The sequence below is a fragment of the Haplochromis burtoni genome, unplaced genomic scaffold, assembly GCF_018398535.1.
Source record: "Haplochromis burtoni strain Fernald_Lab_line unplaced genomic scaffold, NCSU_Asbu1 Contig_137, whole genome shotgun sequence".
Classification (NCBI taxonomy): domain Eukaryota; kingdom Metazoa; phylum Chordata; class Actinopteri; order Cichliformes; family Cichlidae; genus Haplochromis; species Haplochromis burtoni.
In genome coordinates, this window is record NW_024582498.1 from 234,868 (window position 1) to 255,856 (window position 20,989).

The following is a 20,989-nucleotide window of genomic DNA, read 5'->3' on the forward strand; positions in this document are numbered from 1 at the left end:
TTGTGCCTATTTGGCCTTGATTACATCAGTCTGGCTGTGAATACTTTTCTTTTTTCCCCACTGAAGTGTAAATCAGTTTTTAAGGCTGAAAAGGACTCAATTGTCAAATGATTTCTTTGATAAGCTTTCCATGTACAAGCTAACTGCTCTTTCAACTGAATCTTACTTCAATTTTCTGTAGAAACAGAGGACTAAAGTTTTCAGTCCAGTCGATCCTCAAATATGATTCATGTTCTTACAATGAAAGTCTGAATGAAGTTGCTTTTAATTTCTCATGTTTACGTAGTTTCACAGTGACTTTCATTTCAAATACAAGTCGTGGTACACACACGTTTTCTTTTAGACTCCACAGGAAGCTGTAGGAGCCCGCTGTACTCTAATCTGATCATCACTGAACAGCAGACACATACTGAATGGCAATATAGTATGCAAAGCAGCTCAATGTTCAGGTGACAGACACCAAAAGCAGATAATCTTACCAAAACACCAGTAATGTTTGCCAATAAACTTCCACATCAACTTAAAAAGATAACGAAGCATCTGGGGTTTGGATTGACTAGTTTCTGTCATTCAGCAAAGCGTTTGTTCATCTATACAAAGCGTCGACCAGCTAATGTCTCTTTTTTCGGGGCTAATCGAGGGCGCTCTGTGGGATTTGGTTCAGTGCTCTTGGAGGGCCGTTTAAACTCTCTGTTGCAGATCTTCCCCTAGCTTTCTCCACATAGAGTTTATGCTATAGACTGGTGTGAATGCAACTCCCTGAGCATGTTCTTTTGTACGTTTAAGCTTGGTTTTCTGTAAGCTTATGAGTGCTTCTGCCGTGTCTCATCCCCTCTGTGCGAGTACTCTTTGATCCTACTTCAGATGTTCCGTGAATTGAGTTGTATCTTTTCATCGACCTCTCTCTTGTCTGAAGCAACCTTTTCCATTGTTTCACACCATTTTTTGCAGTTATTCTATGTTGTCTAATGTACTGCAGGTCTTTATTAACTCAACTGTGTATGAAAGAAAATACTTTTTTATGCTGTTGTGATGAGTTCAGTCATCTTCTGTGTTCAAGCTAAAGATGCTTGACCTTTACTCTGAGCTCACTTCACTTGTGTTTGCCTTTTTTTTTTTTTTTTGCCTTTTTTCTTTTTTTATGAACCAGCTTCAATTTATAGAAATTCATATTTAATATATAAAACCACTCGGTGAGTTACAACTAATCCAGATACTCTTTGTTGCCATTTATAGGAAGTATATCCATGCTTTCTCATATGACAGTATGGTTGGTTGTTTTTTTGTGTGTCTGTTTTTGTTTTGTTTTTTTATTGGTTTTTATGCATTATGAGCAAAAACAACAACGTATTTATCTGTCTATCTGTACATAAGCTTTCTTGTACCTCTAATTGTGTCTCTAAATTCCACATTTCTTTTCTTACAGTTTTAAATAAAACTTAATAAAAGAGAAAAAACCCTTGGTGAAAAAGATTGTGTTTTGCTCTTTGCAGGCGGTCTGTGGAGTGTCTTCACATTGGGTGGAGCTGGCAGCAGAGCTGGGATAGACCAGGAACATGACCCTTTACCTTTGTCCAATCAGAGTCTTCTGTTACTGCTGGTATTAGCCAATCTGACAGATGGGCCTGAATGGCCCAACCCCTACCGCCAGGCTATTACTTGTTTCAGAAACACACAAGGTAATATGTACTAGATAAACAAGGCGTGTGTAACACGGCATGCGAAAATCAGATTAGACGAACATATCAAGAAAAAAACAATTTCATTATTTATCTTTTTATTTTCTACGAATCTCTGATTTGAAGAAGTCAAACTGTGTCTGTTCTTTGAATTATCGTGGTTTAGTAGTGACGCACATAGATACTCCGTCAGTTGTAGTGCGTTCGTAAATGATTAAACTTCTTATTTAAGACCTCCATTAGGTTTCTAAGAAACATCAGCCACAGTCTCCATGGAGTTGTCCCTCCGAGCTAAAGATGGATTTATGGAGTTGTAAAAAACAAGATAACATGATAAAAATGTGTATTTTACGTAGTAGCTGTATATGTTCTGTGTTATTGTCATGTTGTTATTGAGATTCATATCAGTACGAAAGCTGGATAAATATTAACTGGTAACTTACGGTGAAGGGGTGGCATTAAAAAGGTGTGCTTTTCTTCCCACTGCTCTTTTTCAATATGTAAACTGAGTCAGAACAGAGTGATATTGGAGTGCATTATTTTGGTTGTTTTGTTTTTTTCCTAAATGCTTTTCTCTGTATTGCTTACATTCCCAAAGTCAAGAGTGCTACGGCCCACTTCAAATCCTTAAAAATCTTAAACCTTCACTCTAAAGGGATGTATTTCCTTATTTCATTAAAAATTTTATTACTAACGCAGGTTAGTTGTTGTAAATTGCTGACAATTTACAACTTTGCTTGCAAAGTGTTAAGTCCAATGTGTTACCCACCTGCCACTGGGACACAAACTTCAGTACAAGAGCTGTACATTTAGGTCAGAGTGAAAGTAATATCACAGACTAGCCGCTGCCTCTTAATAGTTTTTATATAAATATATAACTGCACATACTTACAAACAGAATTTTGGTTTTTACTGTTTTCGGTCTGCCTCTTTTTCTGCGCTGTGTCACATAATGTTTATGATGTTCCAAAACATATTTGGGACAGTTGTTTGTTTGAGATATGTGAAAGAAGGCAGTGAATACTAATCCTGATAATATTTACCATTGTCCATGCAGACACATCATCACTGCCTGTAGAGCAACCTCACACTTTCCAGATCAATTTCAACAGTCTGTACACTGCTCTGTGTGAGCAGCAGCGCTCCGACCAGGCCACGTTACTGCTGTACACCCTGCTTCACCAGAACACCAACATGAGGACGTACGTGCTGTCGAGAACTGACATGGACAATCTGGTGGGTCGGTGAAGTGAATCTGAATCTGACATTTTGGAAACAAATAACACACTTGCTTAATAAAACACATCATGCAGTCCTCCCACACACACATTCAGTACGGCCGTGAAGTTTCGTCATTCAGGACCGATGCCGTGGCTCGGTGAACAGGCGAGATTAGTGCGGGGATTGCTGTTGATTTTCTGCGTGGGACCGTGCCAGCTGTTCCTTATAAGATAATAAATTCAAAGATATTTAGTGACTGGAAATCAATCTTTGGCATCTCAGATCAATTTACAAATGATTTAACATGGAGTAGTACAACTTTTTTTTTGCCTTGTTAGCTAAGACGAGGAACAAACCACAACAGAAGAACTCTATGAGGTTGTTTCCAAGACTTGTTTGGAAATCCTCATAAATTTAATCTTCAGTCACATTTTGAAACTCGTTCAGAAGTAGGGAGGCTACTATTGAGGCTAGGCTCTTTGCTCAACAATGAAGCAATGCTGCGTGACAGTGTAATGAGCTAACAGTGCTACTGCGTATGTTTATTGCTAACTGCTAACTTGTTTGCCTCTGGCACTATTAGTAAATTGGGTTAAATAGAATAATGTGAATAACCCCTTTTTGGAATGTGTATACATTATGTTTTATGGTAATTTTGGGCTGTTTAATGGCTTCTTTTCCAAGACTGTTTGGATTTTTGCTCAGTTTTGTATGTGTGGTTTGTCTCTGGTTAGATGATCCATGAAGAATAAGAAGTGTCACTAGAGTTGTTTTTCAGAGCTGTGGCTCACACCTCATCTGTTGGCCAGCTCAAAAGTAAAATGACTTAGTGCCGCCGTAGTCTTGAACATGTCCTTCTTATACAGCCATGGCATGAGGAATCCACACAAAGTCAGAAGCCTTGCAGATGTCAACCCCAAATACATGTTTGACTCCTTTTCTTTTCCCGCTGTTTGTCTCAGGTGTTGCCCATACTCGAGATCCTTTACCACGTAGAGGAAAGAAATTCTCATCACGTCTACATGGCCCTTATCATTCTCCTCATCCTGACAGAGGACGATGCTTTCAACCGCTCCATCCATGAGGTGGTAGGTAGACGCACTTCACGTCTCAGCTGTTAACCGTCTCTCTTGGTGGTAATAGTCAATGATTCCTGACGTTTTTTACCTGGTTGGTCTAACTTCTGTCCCTCTCCATCTCACAGATATTAAAAAACGTCACATGGTACACAGAGAGATCGCTAACAGAGATTTCTCTCGGCAGTTTGCTCATCCTGGTGGTGATTCGCACCATCCAGTTCAACATGACCCGGACAAGGGTAAAATTAACACACGGTGATGAAGACGTTTGTACATTTGTGAAAGAGGCATATGTTACAGTCCTGTGCAAAAGACTTTTTTTGGAAAAAAAAAATTCAATTGATTTTTTTTTTTTTTTAAATGAGACCCCTGTTCATCGAAGCAAATGAGAGAAAGAGCACAAGGATGTGACATTAATGAGGTGTTATACCGTGTACTTTGTATTTCAAATTGTTTCCCTTTGTGAAAATTGTCATGCAAAATGTTTCTCAGTCTAAATGTACTTTCCCTTTCTCTTGATGTCACATTTTACATAGTTGTGCATTCAGAGCTTAGCACATTATTCTCAGTCCCTGAAATGATTATTTGGTGCAGTTTCAATAGCTGACCTTACACTAACTTTTCATCTAATTCCCCAGTGCTGGGGGAGATTCAAGGAACCAGAGATCATAATGTCTTTACCCAAAATTAGGCTGTGGTTTACTGAAATATGTATTGCATCATTCTTTCTTACTGTCTGTCATTGCAAATTCAGTCCTAACACAGACCTGGTGTTCAGTGCATTCCCAGCTCAGATGATGTAGTGGGCAATAGTTTTCTAGTATTGGTATGTCATCCCAAATGCTGCTTCATATTAAATTTAAAAAAAAAAAAAACAGGCAGTCGTTTTCTATAAGAAGTTTAATCATTTGTTAATATTGTGAAATATATTTTGCTCTAATAAGACTTTATAAGACAGATATTATAGATACATTTTACTGAAACACGCTGCCAATTCAGTAAAATCATGCCTGACATACCAAAAGGTAGCTAACATCCAAAGAACAGCTTTGGCTGTGAAAAAGCCAAAGCTGAAGGACAAACCTTCAAGAAGCCTGAAGAGCTATAAATGAAGACTAGTTAACGAAATTACAAGAAAACTTGCCTGAGGGGGTTCAGGATAAGGTTAATAAGAATAACAAATATTGACTTGCAAGCTAATACAAATGTTTTATATAATGTTTTTCCATGTATTCTTGCACATATTGCAGTAAATCGCTGCACTTATTTCCCATTTTCCTGGCAAAACATGAAGCAGTCGGGGTGGGTTTAGACTTTTTCACAGTACTTATTATGTATTTTAACACACATGGCATTTGGCATGATTGGAGTGTTTGAGTTAAGAGCAATTTTCAGTTTGATCTTTATGCCAGTATTGTCTGCTTGCTTGTGTGTGCGTCTTCTCCAGGATAAATACCTGCACACCAACTGTCTCGCTGCACTCGCCAACATGTCAGCACAGTTTCGATGTCTCCACCAGTACGCTGCCCAGCGGATCATAAGGTAAGCAATTAACTAAGGTGTACAAATAATAAAGCAAATGGGGCATGACAGATGATGAGATGTCTGTAGAATACTTGTATGAGATGGTTAAAAAGCAGGAAAAAAGCACATTCGCACAACACTCATTAGTTTTTTTGCTGATTCATGTTGATGCAGCACATAATATTTGTCATTATAGTAACTTGACAGTAGTTGCAGCAAAAGAGGCTAAAAAAAATTGATTATTTAGTGAGTGGTAAGATTGTGCAAATGACATCGTTATGTAAGAAGGGGGAAATTAAGGGGAAAGTGTTTGGCCCATGTGGAGACAGAAGAAGAGGACGGGGTCCAAACCACACACACAGATACAGATATCAAGTCATTCTTGTCTGTTAACTGCAGACAACAGGAAGGGAATGTTTCCTTCCCTTAAGACGTGCACAGACTCACGCACACTCAAAGATCGTCTTATCTCCCTGCCTGTGTCTCTATCCATATCTGTGACTTTGGTGTTTTGAGTCAGAGAGGAACAGCGTCTCTGTATTTCTACGTGTCTGTCCAGAAGTGATGTAGAAGAACCGACTCCATGTCTGATGATAATGATAATGGTGATGACTGTGATGGCTCGGGCTGGGCTAAACTGGCTGGCTGCTAGATAAAGGGAATTTCCTGCCAGGAATTTCCTAATGTCAGAGTGGCAGCGCTGAACTCTGCTCCATAATTGACTCTCTGAGAGAATCGCGGCTGGTGCTGTTTATTTTAAGGCGGCAGTGGGTTGATTTGCCCTAACCACAACCCCCACACATCTTTCCTTACTAATTTAACGTTTTCCCTGCTCTCCATCAATATTTCCTTTCTGCCAAATTGTTCCTCTATCCCTGCTCGTGTGTCGGCAGACTCAACAAATGCAATTTAGGTCACTGTAATGCTGCAGGTAATGATCATCTTCAATCTGCCAGTTGTTTTATAATATTAATCAATTCATTGTTTCGTTTATTAAAAGAAATGTATACATGAGATTTAATATTCACATATAAGAAGCTGGAATTGTGTCTAAATAAACCAGTACAGCTAAATTTGTTGTCATTTTAAAAGCGATCCACGCTCATTTTATTCATATTTTAAATTTGGGGGAAAGGTTTTACTTTTGTCTCTGGTGTGAAAGGTTTGTGGATTTTTATGCAACAAGGTGTGTGCCAGAAGGTAACAGAATTTTACAGCGCATTGTGTTCTGCCTTCTGGTTGGCTGTAGACCATTGTCAGTCAATCTCGTGCCGAGTCTTCTGTACAGTACAGAATGCGTTCAGCTTGTCAAATTTACATAAGTCTTCCATTGCTAGCCAAAAACATTTTTCACCGTCAAAGGCAACCGCGGGTGCCTTTGGTTTCATTCTATGATACTGGACTTATTTTTCTATGAAGGTTTAAACGTGTGGAAAAGTGTGTTCGAGCCTGTCGGAGAAAAGTGTATAAAGTGTGTAGTGATGGGTTTTACAGCCATAAAACATTTATAATAACTGTAAAAAATAAAGTTGGCTACTTTGTGGATTTCACCTATCGCGGGTTATTTTTGGAACGTAACTATCGTGATAAACAAGGCACCACTGTATACCAAATGAGCATCATGTTGTATGAAATAAACAAGTGACTGAGACCATAAAGGCATGAGGAAAATGTTTACTGTGTTTATTTTGAAACCATATGAGCTGATTTTTAATAAAGCCCTAAAATAAAATGGTGAAACTATAAATGAGCGTTCCTACATTTCAACTTTAGATTTAGAAAACAATCCAAGCCTCCAGATGGGTATTTAAAATGAACGCTGTGTCATATATACAAATGTTTAATCACAATCGAGCACAGTGTGTGTCCATAACGAAACCTCTGCAGTGCTGGGAACAGGACGTCTTTAGGTCTTTAGTGTGTCTGTCATTACTTCGGCCTCATAACTGATTTGGGGATCATGCCAGTACTGTTGAAATCTTTTGTGTCACTGATGAGACAGGCCAGCTTGTGACAGTGTGTTATTGTGGGCACCGTCCCAGGTGGAGCTCACTCGGTGGTCTCTCGTTTAAAATGTGGTGGGAAACGAGCGTAGATAGTACAAGAGGTCCTTGAGTAGTTGTGGCTAATAGAGGCTTTGACTTTAGGTCTGAAGATGATAAGTAGACCTCCGTGTAGCTGCTCACATAGCTCTATTTCACCAATTATCCCGGATAATGAGTGCTAGGGGATTTAGAGTGTGAGCGTGCATGTGTGCGCTGTGCTGTGCTGACAGGTGGGTAGTTGTAGCTCCAAGGGCTTATCAGAGCTCTGTTTGTGCCTCTTTAGCTTGTTGATGTCATTGATTTTAATTTATTCAGATTTTTTTTTAAATCTTCTTGATTAACACACAAATTAAAGATTTAGCACCCCTGAGCACCCACAGAGGAGATTACAAAGTTGTAATTACAAGATAAGGTCACTAATACTTTTAATAACACTGATAATCAGCAGGATGCCTCTTAAAAAATGCATTTTAGAATATTGTCTCTTTTCAGCTATGAATGAGTTTACTGTTGCATGAGCAGAGCAGTAATGGTTACTCTCTGTGGGTCTGTGCATGCATTGACCCAAACTGTTACTACGCCCCAGGTGCAGTCAAGCAGACTGATGTTTGTCTGTGTCGTGCCATCATGCGGTCCCATAACAGCAGCGGTTTAGACAAACGCATAAAATAAGAGGCAGACATGTCAGGCTAAAAGGGGGACGACCATTTCCATGTAGAGATGTACACAAATAAAGTGTCGCATTTAGAAAAGAAAACATGAGTTGCGGTTAAATGAATCTCCTGGTAGTTCCCTGATTATAGTGTGATGAAATATGAAATAATATTCATTCATTTTAAAAGACTTCATTTACAAATCAAGCAGGTCTGCTTTTAAATTAATAAACTGTTCTGAATAGAAGTTTCTGTTCTTAGCAGAGGTAAATGAAAGGTCATTGTTAAGTATAAAATGCCACTTGAGTTGTTTTGTTATTCATCTGTCACAGGCACACTCATTCCTTTTCCGTGTCTCTGTGTCTCCCCCGGCAGTTTGTTTGCTTTGCTTTCCAAAAAGCACAACAAGGTTTTGGAGCAGGCAACACAGTCTCTGAGAGGCAGACAAGGAGAGAGCGCAGCGTTGCCAGACTATGTGAGTAAAACTTACAAACACAAACAGTCGGTCTCAGTCTGCACTAAGTTTAATCATATTTGCCAAATTATGTCTGTGCTTGGACTGTGAATAGTAATTAGATGTGGGCATCCGTGGCAGTTTAGCTGAGTTGATCGGTTTGCGTTTAAAGCAGCATATTTGCATCTTTTAGTTTTAAAAAACAGCTGATTTTTATTTTGTTTTTTTTCAAGTCAATGATAAATAAGTCTTTCCAAAGGACGTAAGTTATCTATTTTTTAACGAAATGTAGAAAATAGGCAAGCACCGGTTGCTAGGTAACTGTGTGTAGTCTTTAACTGGTTGGTGAGGGGATGCTGTTGGAAGTTGCTAAGTGAAACTGGTTGCAAAGAGTTATGCAGTGCTGCAGCAGTAAAGAACATGTCAACGTGTCTGCAAACGCTTGGCGACTGCTTGCTAAGTGGTAGTGAAACTGTGAAAAGTGTGACACAAAATGGGGACTGTTCGTCTTCAAAGTAAAACTTGAATTTATTGAAACGTGGAACCAGGAACCAGGCAGAGAGCTTTTACTGCAGTGGTGAATATTCTCCTTAGACTGAGGGCTTAGCATGGATGCGCTAAACATCCATAAATTACTCCTGATGCCCATAAAACCAAAGGATGGCATTTCTTTTACTCTATGGTTGTTGCGCGCATTAAAGGAACACAATAATAATATGTTAATTTTTTCTTGGTTATTGCCCAAGCTAACTGTACGCTGGCTGTTTTAGCCTGCAGAGATGAGCGGTCCTCATTTTCTCATTTAAATCTTGGTAAGAAAGCAAATAAGTGTTAACAAATGTTGGACTGTTATGTTCTGATCAGTCCGATTAATCATCAAAATGACTCCACTGACCGTTTGATCTTAACATTCAATAATGGTGAAAAATGAACATTATCATAGCCTTTGAGTTTTAATAATTACGTTTTAAATGAATACAAACAAGAGCATTGGCTACTTCTACACTTGAGTTGGTTTTATTTGATGTATTTCTGTGTTCCAGGTTTTGTTTTGTTTTTTTGTCTAATTCCACCTGATGTTTTTGAGGCGTTGAACATTTATAAAACAACGTAGACACGACTGGTTAAAAATAAAGAATGATTTGGCATAATCCAGCACCATAAAGCAACTTTACAGTTTCTGTGGAACAAAGCGAAAAGAAAGGCAGTAACTAGCTAGCTAGTTATTTTGCACATTATTCTTTTGACAGAAAAACAACAAAACAGACAGTTTAAAAAAAATTAAATACGGTATTGACTGACAGCAAATTTGTCTTTTTAAATATGTTGATATGACAGTCACACCTGACGAGAGCATTTTGTTGGCTATTGACAAACATATGTCGTCTGTATTTGCACGTAGACGCCGCTGCCCTCGGGTATGTTTGTCTGCCTTTCGGTCTGGCTGTCTCATTAGATTTGCTTGGTCCTAGATAAGCGTGCGTATGCAAACACATTTGTGTGTGTGTGTGTGTGTGTGTGTGTGTGTGTGTGTGTGTGTGTGTGTGTGTGTGTTTGTTAGTGCGAGTTTGGACAAGGTCCCCATAAATACCCTAAGGTGTTGAGGAAACATGAGTGTATGTGAGTGCTTCTTCAACCGTGTAGTGACTGTCTGATGAGGCCCCTTTACAAGCAGACATCTACAGTACGCAACACACATGTATAAAGCATAATTATCCACCCTTGTTTGGATGCCTCCTTCCTTCAGGATCTATTGTAATGCTCTTTTTTTTTATTTACAAACATGCATAAGTGGACATTTTATATGACTGAAAATCAAATGGAGAAATAAAGAGATCGGTTTGCCACGATTGCATTTTCTTAAAAAAAGAAAAAAATTGTGAGTACAGCGGTTATATGAGAAAATGGCCTTAAAGTTAATATAATAGAAGCGAAAAATTCAAAAAAGTCAAAGACATGCTCATGCATGGGAGTACGAGGTCAAAAAATAAGGTCATCTACACAACAGCACTCTTTTGATAGAGACTCAATTTACTGCTCAAGGGTACATGGCAGATTTTCAGCTCGATTATTTCATGGGAATTTTGAATGAGTGTTTTCCTTGAAGTGTCTGACACATAGTCTGGGTCATAGACTTTAAAGACAGAACTGGTCAGCTTTTCTGATATTGTCGTTATCCTTGAGCTTAGACTATACTAACTGGCTGTGGCATTGGTTCCCATGTCTACTATCCACGTCTCCGTGTCCACACAGTGTGCCGTAACGAAAGGGAACATGTTGTATATTTGGACACACACACATATATACACACTCGAGGTGAGACATAAGTCGAGTGAAATTTTGTCTTGAGCACAAGCTCGAACAAAACTACACAATTAGCCTTCCCCTTGTTTTGAGTGGTGAATATCTTAGTCATAGGTGTTTTTGAGCAGTGGAGGAGATTTGTTGGAAAGAAGGGCTTTCCAGCCTGCTGTTGTCTTACATCTCTCTTTCACCTTCAAGTAGCACAGGTGAAATTGAAAAGCAGATGTTTGACAATGTGTTTTCAGAAATTAAAGCAACTTTAGTAGCATCTGTTTATTTATTTCTTCACATATTGCCATGTAACTTTGGATATGTGCCACACTGAGTATTGTCTACTTATCAGACGGAAGCTCCATGGGCTGTCTTTTGACAAACATATGCCAAGTAATAGTGTATGGCTTACCATGTTCTTATTTTCAGACTCCTTGGCTTGTTGTTTCCCTCCAAAATGTTGGCATTTGTGAGTAAGATTTAAAGTGTTGGATTGAGTGTGCTATTGGGTCTTTTATTACCAAGCAAAAGGAAGGACATTCCCATCAGTCTATTCTCGTGCCTGTCGGTAAATGCTAGTATGCTAAACTAAAATGTTTAACATGGTCTGCATCATGCCAGCTTAGCTTGTTTACATGCTGAAGGTGGCATTTAGCTTAAAGCACTGTTGTACAGCCGTATAGAGCAGAAACAGAATAATGAGGGGTCTCTGAAATGTAAATATACTTTTAGGCTCTGCACTGCTAGAGCTTTTTTTTTTATTGTTAATTCTCTTTGATTTGAGGTTGGCATAGATGGGGAGTTTAAAATGTAGACCCGATGAGCAGCAGTTTGCTGCTTGTTAGCAACTTGTTGATAAAATCTCAGAAAGTAGTCGCTGTAAGTAGCTGATTTTTGTCAGAGCAACACCTAAGCATCCCTAAGATACTCATTATGCCCAGGTTTAGGCTTCACATTGGTTTATGCAGAAAATAATATATGAAACTGACACAAAGCTGCTCTGAGGCCTTAAATTGTCTATGAACAAGTATAAAGTATAGCCATTTTTTCTTTTAATAGTTTTAATGTTAAGTTGAAATTCCTTCCTAATTTTCCATGTCTGGCCACTTAACATGACCTTACACGCCAGCTAAAGCCCGTCATTGGTTTTGAGAGATGTGACATCTGAAGGAAGGGCTGCTGTCTCATTATGCCGGCTCCTTTGTTTCCTCCATCGCCGGCTCTCATCTGCTCCTGCGGTAGTAGCGGATGTGGCGGCGTAATTGAAAGCAGCCTGCCCTGGTGTTACTCACAAACCCTCGCCTTAACTTGGGGAGGTGTGGAGGCTGAGGTAGCTGTAAGGAGAGACAGAGGAGAGGAGAGGAGAGAGCTGACGAGGGGAGGAGAGGGCCCTGGGGTGGGTTAAAGCGTGTTTTTGTGACAGGCATCTGGAAACAATGCAATTTGGCCGAGCCTGGCTGTGGAGAGAGAACTAATGTTTGTTTAATGTGGGATCGTCCTGGACGTATAATCGCTCTCTTTACGAGGGAGAGACCGAGAGGCGGATATGAAAACGTTGTCAAACTGCCCTAAGCTGAGAGTTAAAGCTGGGTGCAGTCTGCTTCTGTGTTAATGTCTCATCTTTCCCTCCGTCTCCTCTTCTGTACCCCCCTTCTCCCTGTAGATGTCTGCCTCTTGGTTGCTGTCTCTCTCTCTCTGGTATATACACACACAGAACATGCCCCCTGTCCCTGAATGTGTTTGCGCGGCTGCGTCTGGTTAGTATCAGGGAAGACAGAGCGAGGGGTTGGGGCCCTTGAGCCCCCACCCCCACCCCCGGGGGGAACATCCAGAGGCTCCCAGACCAAGAAGGGCATCTCTCGTGGGATCCTATGGTTACCTCTGAGTCTGCATTTTTATTCTTATTTTCCTGTCTCATCCACTGAGATATGCCGAGGACATGCAGTTTGCGGTTGTACATGCAAACAAACATAAAAAGATGGAAGTATGTGTTGCATTGTTTGTCACTGTTTATGCTCCCAGCCAGTAATGGTAATGTTACTTCTCTGCCTCTTAGTCTGTTTACTGTTGCACATTTCTGGGAAAAGACTACAAGCACACACACACACACACACACATTTACATGCGCACAGACACTGCCAGGAGCATGGTGGACCACCCTGTCTATGTGTTTATGTGTCCTGGTTGAGTCACATTCTGTGATCTCTTTTTAATAGCTGGAGTAGACACATGCATTAGCTTTGTAGCACCATTCCTCTTGTTTAAGAGGAAAGCAGAGCCTGGGGATATATCAACAGATAATAAACATTATGCCTTCTGTTTATTATCAGGGCTTTCAGGAATGTGCGGATTTCTTAGGAAGCTACAAAATGATTTTTTTTTTTTGTGCAAAGTCCAGAATCATTCAGTGATGCAAGCTGTTAACTAGAAATTGTGCTTCTGAAGCGAGCTATTATACAGTCTGCGATGTTTATGTGAGTGAGTAGTTGTAATCAGTCAAGCAGCATTAATGTTTGTGCTGACAGTTATTGTTTAGTTTATTTGAAGTGGCCTCACTGCACATTTTCTTTTTTTATTCGCTTGTTTACGATGTTCTACTGCGTTAAGTGTGTTGTAGGTTGTTTGATGATTCAAACATGGTTCACGTGTAGATGGAAAAAGATTTGTAGTCCGAATGTAAACAAAGGGATGAAAATGTGTAGTTTCATATTTTAGGGTGTTACTTTAGTCAATTAGTATTCATAAACATTAATATTAAAAGTGAATTAACACACAATAAAAGTTACAAGCTTATATACAATACTGTTCAAACGTCACCCCTCATTTCTTTATATTGTAGCCAGGCTGTCATCATTTTTAAAGTGTTAATGAGCAATAGTTCAGCTCTGAAAACTGAAAATCTGCAGCATCATTCATCCAAATTTCAGCTTTTTGCTTCAAATCATTTTTAGTATGTGTGGAGGAGGTAAAACAGGAAGTGTCTACAAATTAGAAGAAAGCTTGTCTAAAAGAGTTCAGGCTGTGTTGAGGATTAAAGACGGTCATAGGAGCTTATTTATACTGACTTGTAAGCTTGTTAGAATTGCACAAACTCAGTTTTTTTCTTTTAAACTGTATTTCCATGTGTGTGTACATGTTTGAAAAAATCACTGTACTTATTTCTCTTTTTCCCCAGCAAAACATAAAGAAATGAAAGGGTGGTTCAAGACTTTTGCACAGTATTGTTGCACACAAAAAAGACAATTCATGAACCATTTATTACACTAGTTCAGGCATGCTGCTATCGGCAAAGGTTGACCCCAAAGGTTTATTTATAAGCTGGTAATAAGATGATGAGGTCACAGAGGACTCTCACGTTATAAATTGTTGCACCAGGGAGAAGACTGAGAAAGTGAGACCTCCTCACATCCTAGCAACCTTAAACCACACAGCACACTCGAGCTTAAAGTTGACCAGATGAGACGGGTTAAACATAGATGATTGTTTCTTACTTTCAATTCAGAATCCCAGCTCAGTGACGACTCCAATCCAGACCACTTAATCACTTTTGGCTAATGTGACGGGAAAACTTGATATTTTTTAAACTGTATTTTTATAGGTTTTACAGCTTTTCCTGCTGATAAAGACCTCCCCACCGCCCCATGTTATGAAATGCATTCTGCTGTTTATAAGGCTTTATTCAGACAGGTGTTATAGTTCGATTAAAACAAGAAAAGGCTATTTTTTTTTTTAAATTTAACCAGGAAGATCACCATTGAGATTAAAAACCTATTTTACAAGAGAGACCTGGCCAAGATGGGCAGCAGCAAGTGTCTCACAGTTACAAAAATTACTCAATTAAAACCAGGTAGCAAAAATAAATGAAAACTATCAAATAAAATAAAATAAAATAAAATAAAACAAAATTCAGCAGTTCATCGCAAGGTTGTTTGTCACCATATGTGTAAGTCACACACACAAACAAAGATCTGAGCACTCTTCTATAAGTCCAGAACAGATTATAACAGATTATTTCAATCTAACAACAACTAAGTAAACTATCAGTACTATTTGCTGATCTTTTATAGGCCAATTAATCAAGTGTACATTCCTGGAAAGTTATGAAAGATAGAATAAATATATGTTGCTCATTTTCGAGAGGACTTCCTCATGCGAATCTTTAAGTTCCAAATCTGTTACTCGGATGGACTTCTTAAAATCATCTTAGCATGAGCTGGGTTGTGTCATAGTTTAAGGAAATATAAACGTAGGACACCAGCATATTTTTTTTTAACTGAACTCCAATTAAGAGTTTGCCTATAGGAGACCAAGATAAGTGAGATCTTTTAGAGTGGTGGTCTTTAACTGCTCCAAATGAACTCAACTTCAGGCTCCAGGCTGAGTAGCTAAGCCTCTAGTGAAATTGAACATAGAATAAACTAATCACATGTAACAAGTAACCTCTTAACCTCTCTGCCATGCAATAAGTAGCTCATTATCTTCTCTTCTCTGTCTCATAAATCTGTTTCCTTGCATTCCTCTCATTAAGGTGCTTTCCTGCTGAGAGGTGAGAGTTAGCTTACACACTGACTCCACAATTTGGTCTCTGATCTTTCAGGAGTTACCCCTCCCTCACCCCCTCACCTGCCCAGTAACAACGGCGTTAGGCCCAGTTATTAGTTTACTATTATTCTGTTAGCCCGTCTCTCCATATATGTGCCATCCTCTTCTCTTTTGTCATCTATCACTGCCTCTTTCAGCTGCTATTCTCAGGCAGTAGGACTGCCACCCCTGCAGGCAGCAGGTGCTCTGGGGTCCTAATGATCCGCTGCTTCCAAATGGTAATTAGGGCAGCCCTGCTGCATCGTGGTCCTTTCGCGATTGAGGCACAGCAAAACAGAGCACAGCTCGTAGCAGATCAATTAGCACTGCCTACCTATCTCCCAGAGTGCTGTTGCAGCAGTTGGCGTCATCTTTTTTTTTTATCATTATCACTCACGTCATGACCCACATGACCCACAGTACTGCCTTCATTCCCCACCCAAGCTGCCCCGCTGTTAGCGCTAGCCAAGTCTCAGAAAAGTAGTGTGCCTATTTAATCAGGATAAGGTATATGGACGCCAATACACGGGATCCTGCCGTCACACACGAGACAGTGATGCAGAGAGCATCCAGCATAATCACATTGTGTTGATGCTGCTGTTTTTCTTTAGGGTCCAACTTTGTCGCCACACACACACTTTTTTCTCTTTTTCTCTGTGTGCATCCAACAAAGGATGTTTTGTGGGTATGTGAAGCTATGGGGTAATGAGAAGCTGACCTGAGCACAATGCTCTTCAAAATGGTGTGATTATGACATGGCTGTGGTACCATAATGCGGGTCAGACAATGACCTATTTAAAAAAAAAAAAAAAAAAGCTCCCAAAAGACAAGGGCAGGCTGCTGCTGCTGCTCAGCCAGTCTGACCCTCTCTGTCTGTCCACGTGGCTTTTTTTCCAACTCTTCATCCTTTTCCTCCACTGTGCTTTATTCAACCTGTAGGTGTGGCTTTTCACTCTTTCTGTTTGTATCCTCATGCCCTTGTCTTCATCAGTGCTCTTTCTTAATATGTCTGGTTTGTCTGCCCTGCAACAGCCTACAGTGAGCAGCAGGGCCGGCCAGGGAATCACTAAGCTATTGGTTTAATGATGCCAGCTCCTACTTTACAGGGATTTTCATGTCTATGTCTCTAAACACCCTGTCCGCACTCACAAACGCTCGCTTAAAAACATGTGTGGGTATGATAGAAAGGACGGGCTCTGACTTTCTAGTCACTGCTTGCATCTACAAACTGTCAGTTGTCAGACACAGCAGAGGTCACCACGCCTGCAGATGCGACACATTTACACTCGGTATGTTTAAGAATTAACAGCAGAATTGCACAGAGTTGGGGAAGGGTGAAGGGTGCATATAAACGCTTTGCTTTCCAATAGGGTTTCTGTGAATGGTGATGCAAGTAAAACAGGACGGGATCATTGAGGCTAATGATATGACTCACCTATGTTTTCCTGGGTGGAGAGAAGACGAGAAATAGCGGCATGAGTGGCTGTGACCAAACGACAAGGCACAAGGTTGGAAAACGATGTATGACTAAGAGAGAATAAGGCAAAAGGAGGAGGGAGAGGTAGGAAGAATATGCTGTCAAACAAACACATGTCAAGTGTTTTTTTTGGTTTTTTTTGTTTGTTTTTTCTGGCTGAGGATGCAGTTTGAAGAGAAAAAAAGTGCAAAAGGACAGAGTGGGAAGTGGAAGAGGAGTCGCCGCCAAGATATTTAAATCCTGTCTGGGTTTCAACCAGACCGTGGACCTCTTAATCTCATCCACTTGACAAACATACACACAAGGCCAGGCAGACGTCTAGCTAGCCTATTTTCATGTGACCTGAATTCCCCAGTGTGGCATTTTTTCCCTGCCAGACTAATCTCATTAAGCTTGGTGCAGAGCTGGAGAACAAACACACCAGGCATCCTTCACTCCTACTCTGCCTCCCTCTCCTGCTTTTGTCTCCTCTTCGTCACGTCCGTTTTCTCCATCAGCTAGCCCCCCTACCCCCCATACTCTCTTATCATCTATGCTACCATTTTTGTTGCTGTCCTCCTCCTCCTGCCTCCACATCCTCCTACTCAGTTTTCTCTCTTATCTGTCCCTGCTTTCTGTCTAATTATGGCCTGCCACTGCGGAAAAGAGTGGAGCAAGTATAGCTAGGCAGTGGAGTCGAGCTCAGAGAGCCACCTCTGCTTCCAGACGCACAATCAATCCTCATTAGAGCTGGCTCTCCTGCCTTCTTATTGCCTCTCCACGTCTGCCGGTTAAAGCTCAACACCTTCAACCATCATGCTTGTGGAAATCAGTGCAGCAATGTTATTGGATGTGTGTCGAAATAACTAGAGTTTCGTTACCAGTTGCATTGATGGTGTTCACAAAATCTGAATGCATTGTTTTCGATAAAGATCATAAATCTAGAACTGTTCAATCCTTCTTCATCATTTTGCTGGGCTTGAGTGGCTTCTGTCAGAGAGCTACACAGGTCAGCAAAGCTGTTGGAGAATAGGATGGCTTACAAGGTTTACAGTCTTTATTTGACAGCAAAGTGTAGAGCGCAGACAGGAAAGCAGGGAGAAGGAGCGGGTGGCGGGGGGATGACATGCAGGAAGTGGTCTGGAGTGGACTCAAATCTAGGCTACCCCTGCTGCAGCCTTTGGGTCACACGCTCAGCGAGCTGAGTTATGGTGGCGTCCAAGCCTTCTTTTTCCTTGGTTCTCTTCCAGTCAAATCGATGCACATTGCTTTGAGCAACCCGTTTCCATGCCTGCGACCCCACCTGTGATAGTCGGCCACATCACTGGACAAGAATGCCTTTCAGTGCTGGACTTCAGCATTTCCGACACTTCTGACACAGATTCCAGCATCGCCGTTCACTGTGAAGCTTGTTTGTAACACCTCTGTAACCTGCAGCAGCTGGATTTGCCTGGTTTAAAAAATACATTTGGTAGAAAAGTAATCACACCGTAAACAAAAAAATAATAAGATACATCATTCTGAATTAATTTTAAAGGGTTGCCCTAGTAATTACATTTTCAGCAGCGCAACCAATAATCTGTAACCCATTATATTTCTAAAGTAACCTTTTTCAGTGCACAAAAGAATACAGCTATTTACTGTTATCTTAATCCCCCGGCTTTTTTTCAGGGACTGATTATGTGCATTAAAAAAAAAGCATCACAGCAAGCAAAGTTATTTATAAGATAAGAACTTCTCTCAAAGCAGGGCACCGAAGATGGAATATAAAATGCTACCACATGCAGTTCTGTTACAGATGATTTGCCCAGATTGGAGGTAGACTCGGTGGCCAATCAGCTCGCAGCAGGAGTCTCACCATGTTGCTGTTTCGAATCAGATATTGCAAATTCTTGGTCAAAACAGGTCATCAGCAGAACAGTGATGCAAATGAATCACTAAGCATAAGTGTGCTGTGGCGAATATAAAAGCTCACGTTGTGCCCGGCTCAAGAATGAGACCTTGTGAAATATAAATAAATCTTTTTTTTCTTTTTCTTTTTCAGAAAGCTTTGCTATCTCTGCTGCCTATTCTAATGAACGTTACAGGAATTTTACTTCAAGCTGAAATGTGGCAGCGTGTAAACCCAGAGGAAGTTTCTAATGAGTAACTGTCTAAGGCGAGGCTTCCTGTAAAGCAAAGACAATGATTAAAGGTTTTCAGACCGACAGGCTGAACTGGTCAGTTAAACGTTTGGAAAAGTGACGTTAAATATGTTTTTGTCATAGCATTCATATATTTATGCACCATTGCCGACAGAGGTACATGTGAGAACACAAACGTGTGCTGCTTTAACCCAACAGATTCCTACTTAAAGGCTGGATGGTGTTGGGTTTTGGTGATATGCTGCATACTTTACCTACAATACGCAGCATTTCCTAATAGTACAAACGTGACTGAAACTGCCTATTTCCTGCTACTGTATGTGCTACATGTGAGAAAGGACAGCTGTGGAAAATATCCTAATGCAGGTCGCCCAAAATTGCCCAAAGTTCACGTATGAAAACCACTTAAAATGATGCATTTCACACGAGACATTTTGACAGTTGTGAATAGTAAGGACTGTATTCAGCATAACTGCCTGCGTTTCACTGTCACTGTCATAGTTTCTACATCCACATAAAGGACTGAGGTCATATTATCAGCATTATATCATTAATTACATTTTTGCTGTGGCACAACTAAAACAAGACGGGCAAACTTTAGCTGAGTAAACATCTTGTGATAAATGCACACTACTGAGCATTATTACACACTGAATTCATAAACACTTTGGTATAAGGCACACCTCTTTCTCCTCTCACCCATCTGCTGGTTTTTGCAGACATATCTTGGTTTGGGTAGTTTTTGCTAGGCACTGGGAGATCTTTTCATTGAAATTTTATGTCATGTTATTCTTACATATAGCAATAGTAATTATAATACTTTTTATATATTCAGACAACACTGCAAAATGAAGAATGTTCAAAATGGAGCACACATATTTATTCATATCTGCTTGGAGGCATGCAAGGATCTTTAAAGATCCAGGATCCGAACTAAAACCTGTCAGATAATCTACGTCGCGTGTTACAGTTGTGGTCAGACTACCGATGGACTGATTTCATTAGAAGTCCATTGCATTAAGCTAAGCTGCTTTGGATGTCCCTGACTCCTGCATTCTCTTAGTTTGCATTTTGTTGTTCTAGCTGCTTCTTCTGAGCTGCTTACACAGGCGGCTTTTTGACTCTGTTTGGCCTAACATAGATGCTGTATACTGTATATGTTAAAAAAAATAAGTCGCTGAGCAGATTTTTAGAATTTCTTTTTAAGCAGTAAATTTAAGTAATTGTAAAGCAGAGACCATATTTTTGTCTTCTTGGGAGTGAAGAGAAACTGATACTCGTGGTTAGTAGTGCTTGGTTTAATTGAGATGAGTCACAGTGCTATTGAGTTATATTTTTCTGGTTTCTCATTTATGGAGCTTATCTTGCAATATCATCAAACGTAGACGGTAGATTTTGTAACGCTCTGCCCACAGCTGTCACACCATGGGAAATCAGTCATGAACTCTGTTGACCAAAGTTTTTATCTCTCTGTAGATTATTCATTTTCCCACGCTCTCTACTGTTTTCTTGTTGTGCGCCACCATTGAACACGCCAAAAAGACGTTATCTCATCACGGTGGCGTCTGTCTGTCTCTCTTGTAGACGGATTGTTGTGAATGAAGTAACTAAAGAACAATAAGCCAGATTTCTTAAAGCATGCCTTTTTCCATTAAAAGCAGGTTGTGTGATGAAACCAAACTCCTCTAGCTGCATAGACTTCCGTTAATGATGAAAGCCATTTTCAATATCATTAAAGGCTACAAGTAGGCGCATGTTTTACGAGTTACCACCACGCAGATTAAGGTCCAAGGTTTCTGTAGCATAAACACGCTGATAAGGTAAATGAAACCGAACTTTAAAGGTTGACAGGTGCAGA

General features: G+C 40.1%; 1 protein-coding gene across 2 annotated transcripts in view; it reads left to right on the forward strand.

Annotated features, from left to right (window-relative positions):
• dym (dymeclin) overlaps positions 1-20,989 on the forward strand; it is a 60,351-nt gene that overhangs the window by 25,346 nt on the left and 14,016 nt on the right. For both annotated transcript variants that reach the window (XM_005931234.3, XM_005931235.3), the window contains exons 9-14: positions 1,494-1,679; positions 2,737-2,915; positions 3,863-3,988; positions 4,105-4,218; positions 5,427-5,521; positions 8,577-8,676. In XM_005931234.3, coding sequence (XP_005931296.1) covers positions 1,494-1,679; positions 2,737-2,915; positions 3,863-3,988; positions 4,105-4,218; positions 5,427-5,521; positions 8,577-8,676 — 800 coding nt within the window. The remainder of the gene's footprint in view (positions 1-1,493; positions 1,680-2,736; positions 2,916-3,862; positions 3,989-4,104; positions 4,219-5,426; positions 5,522-8,576; positions 8,677-20,989) is intronic.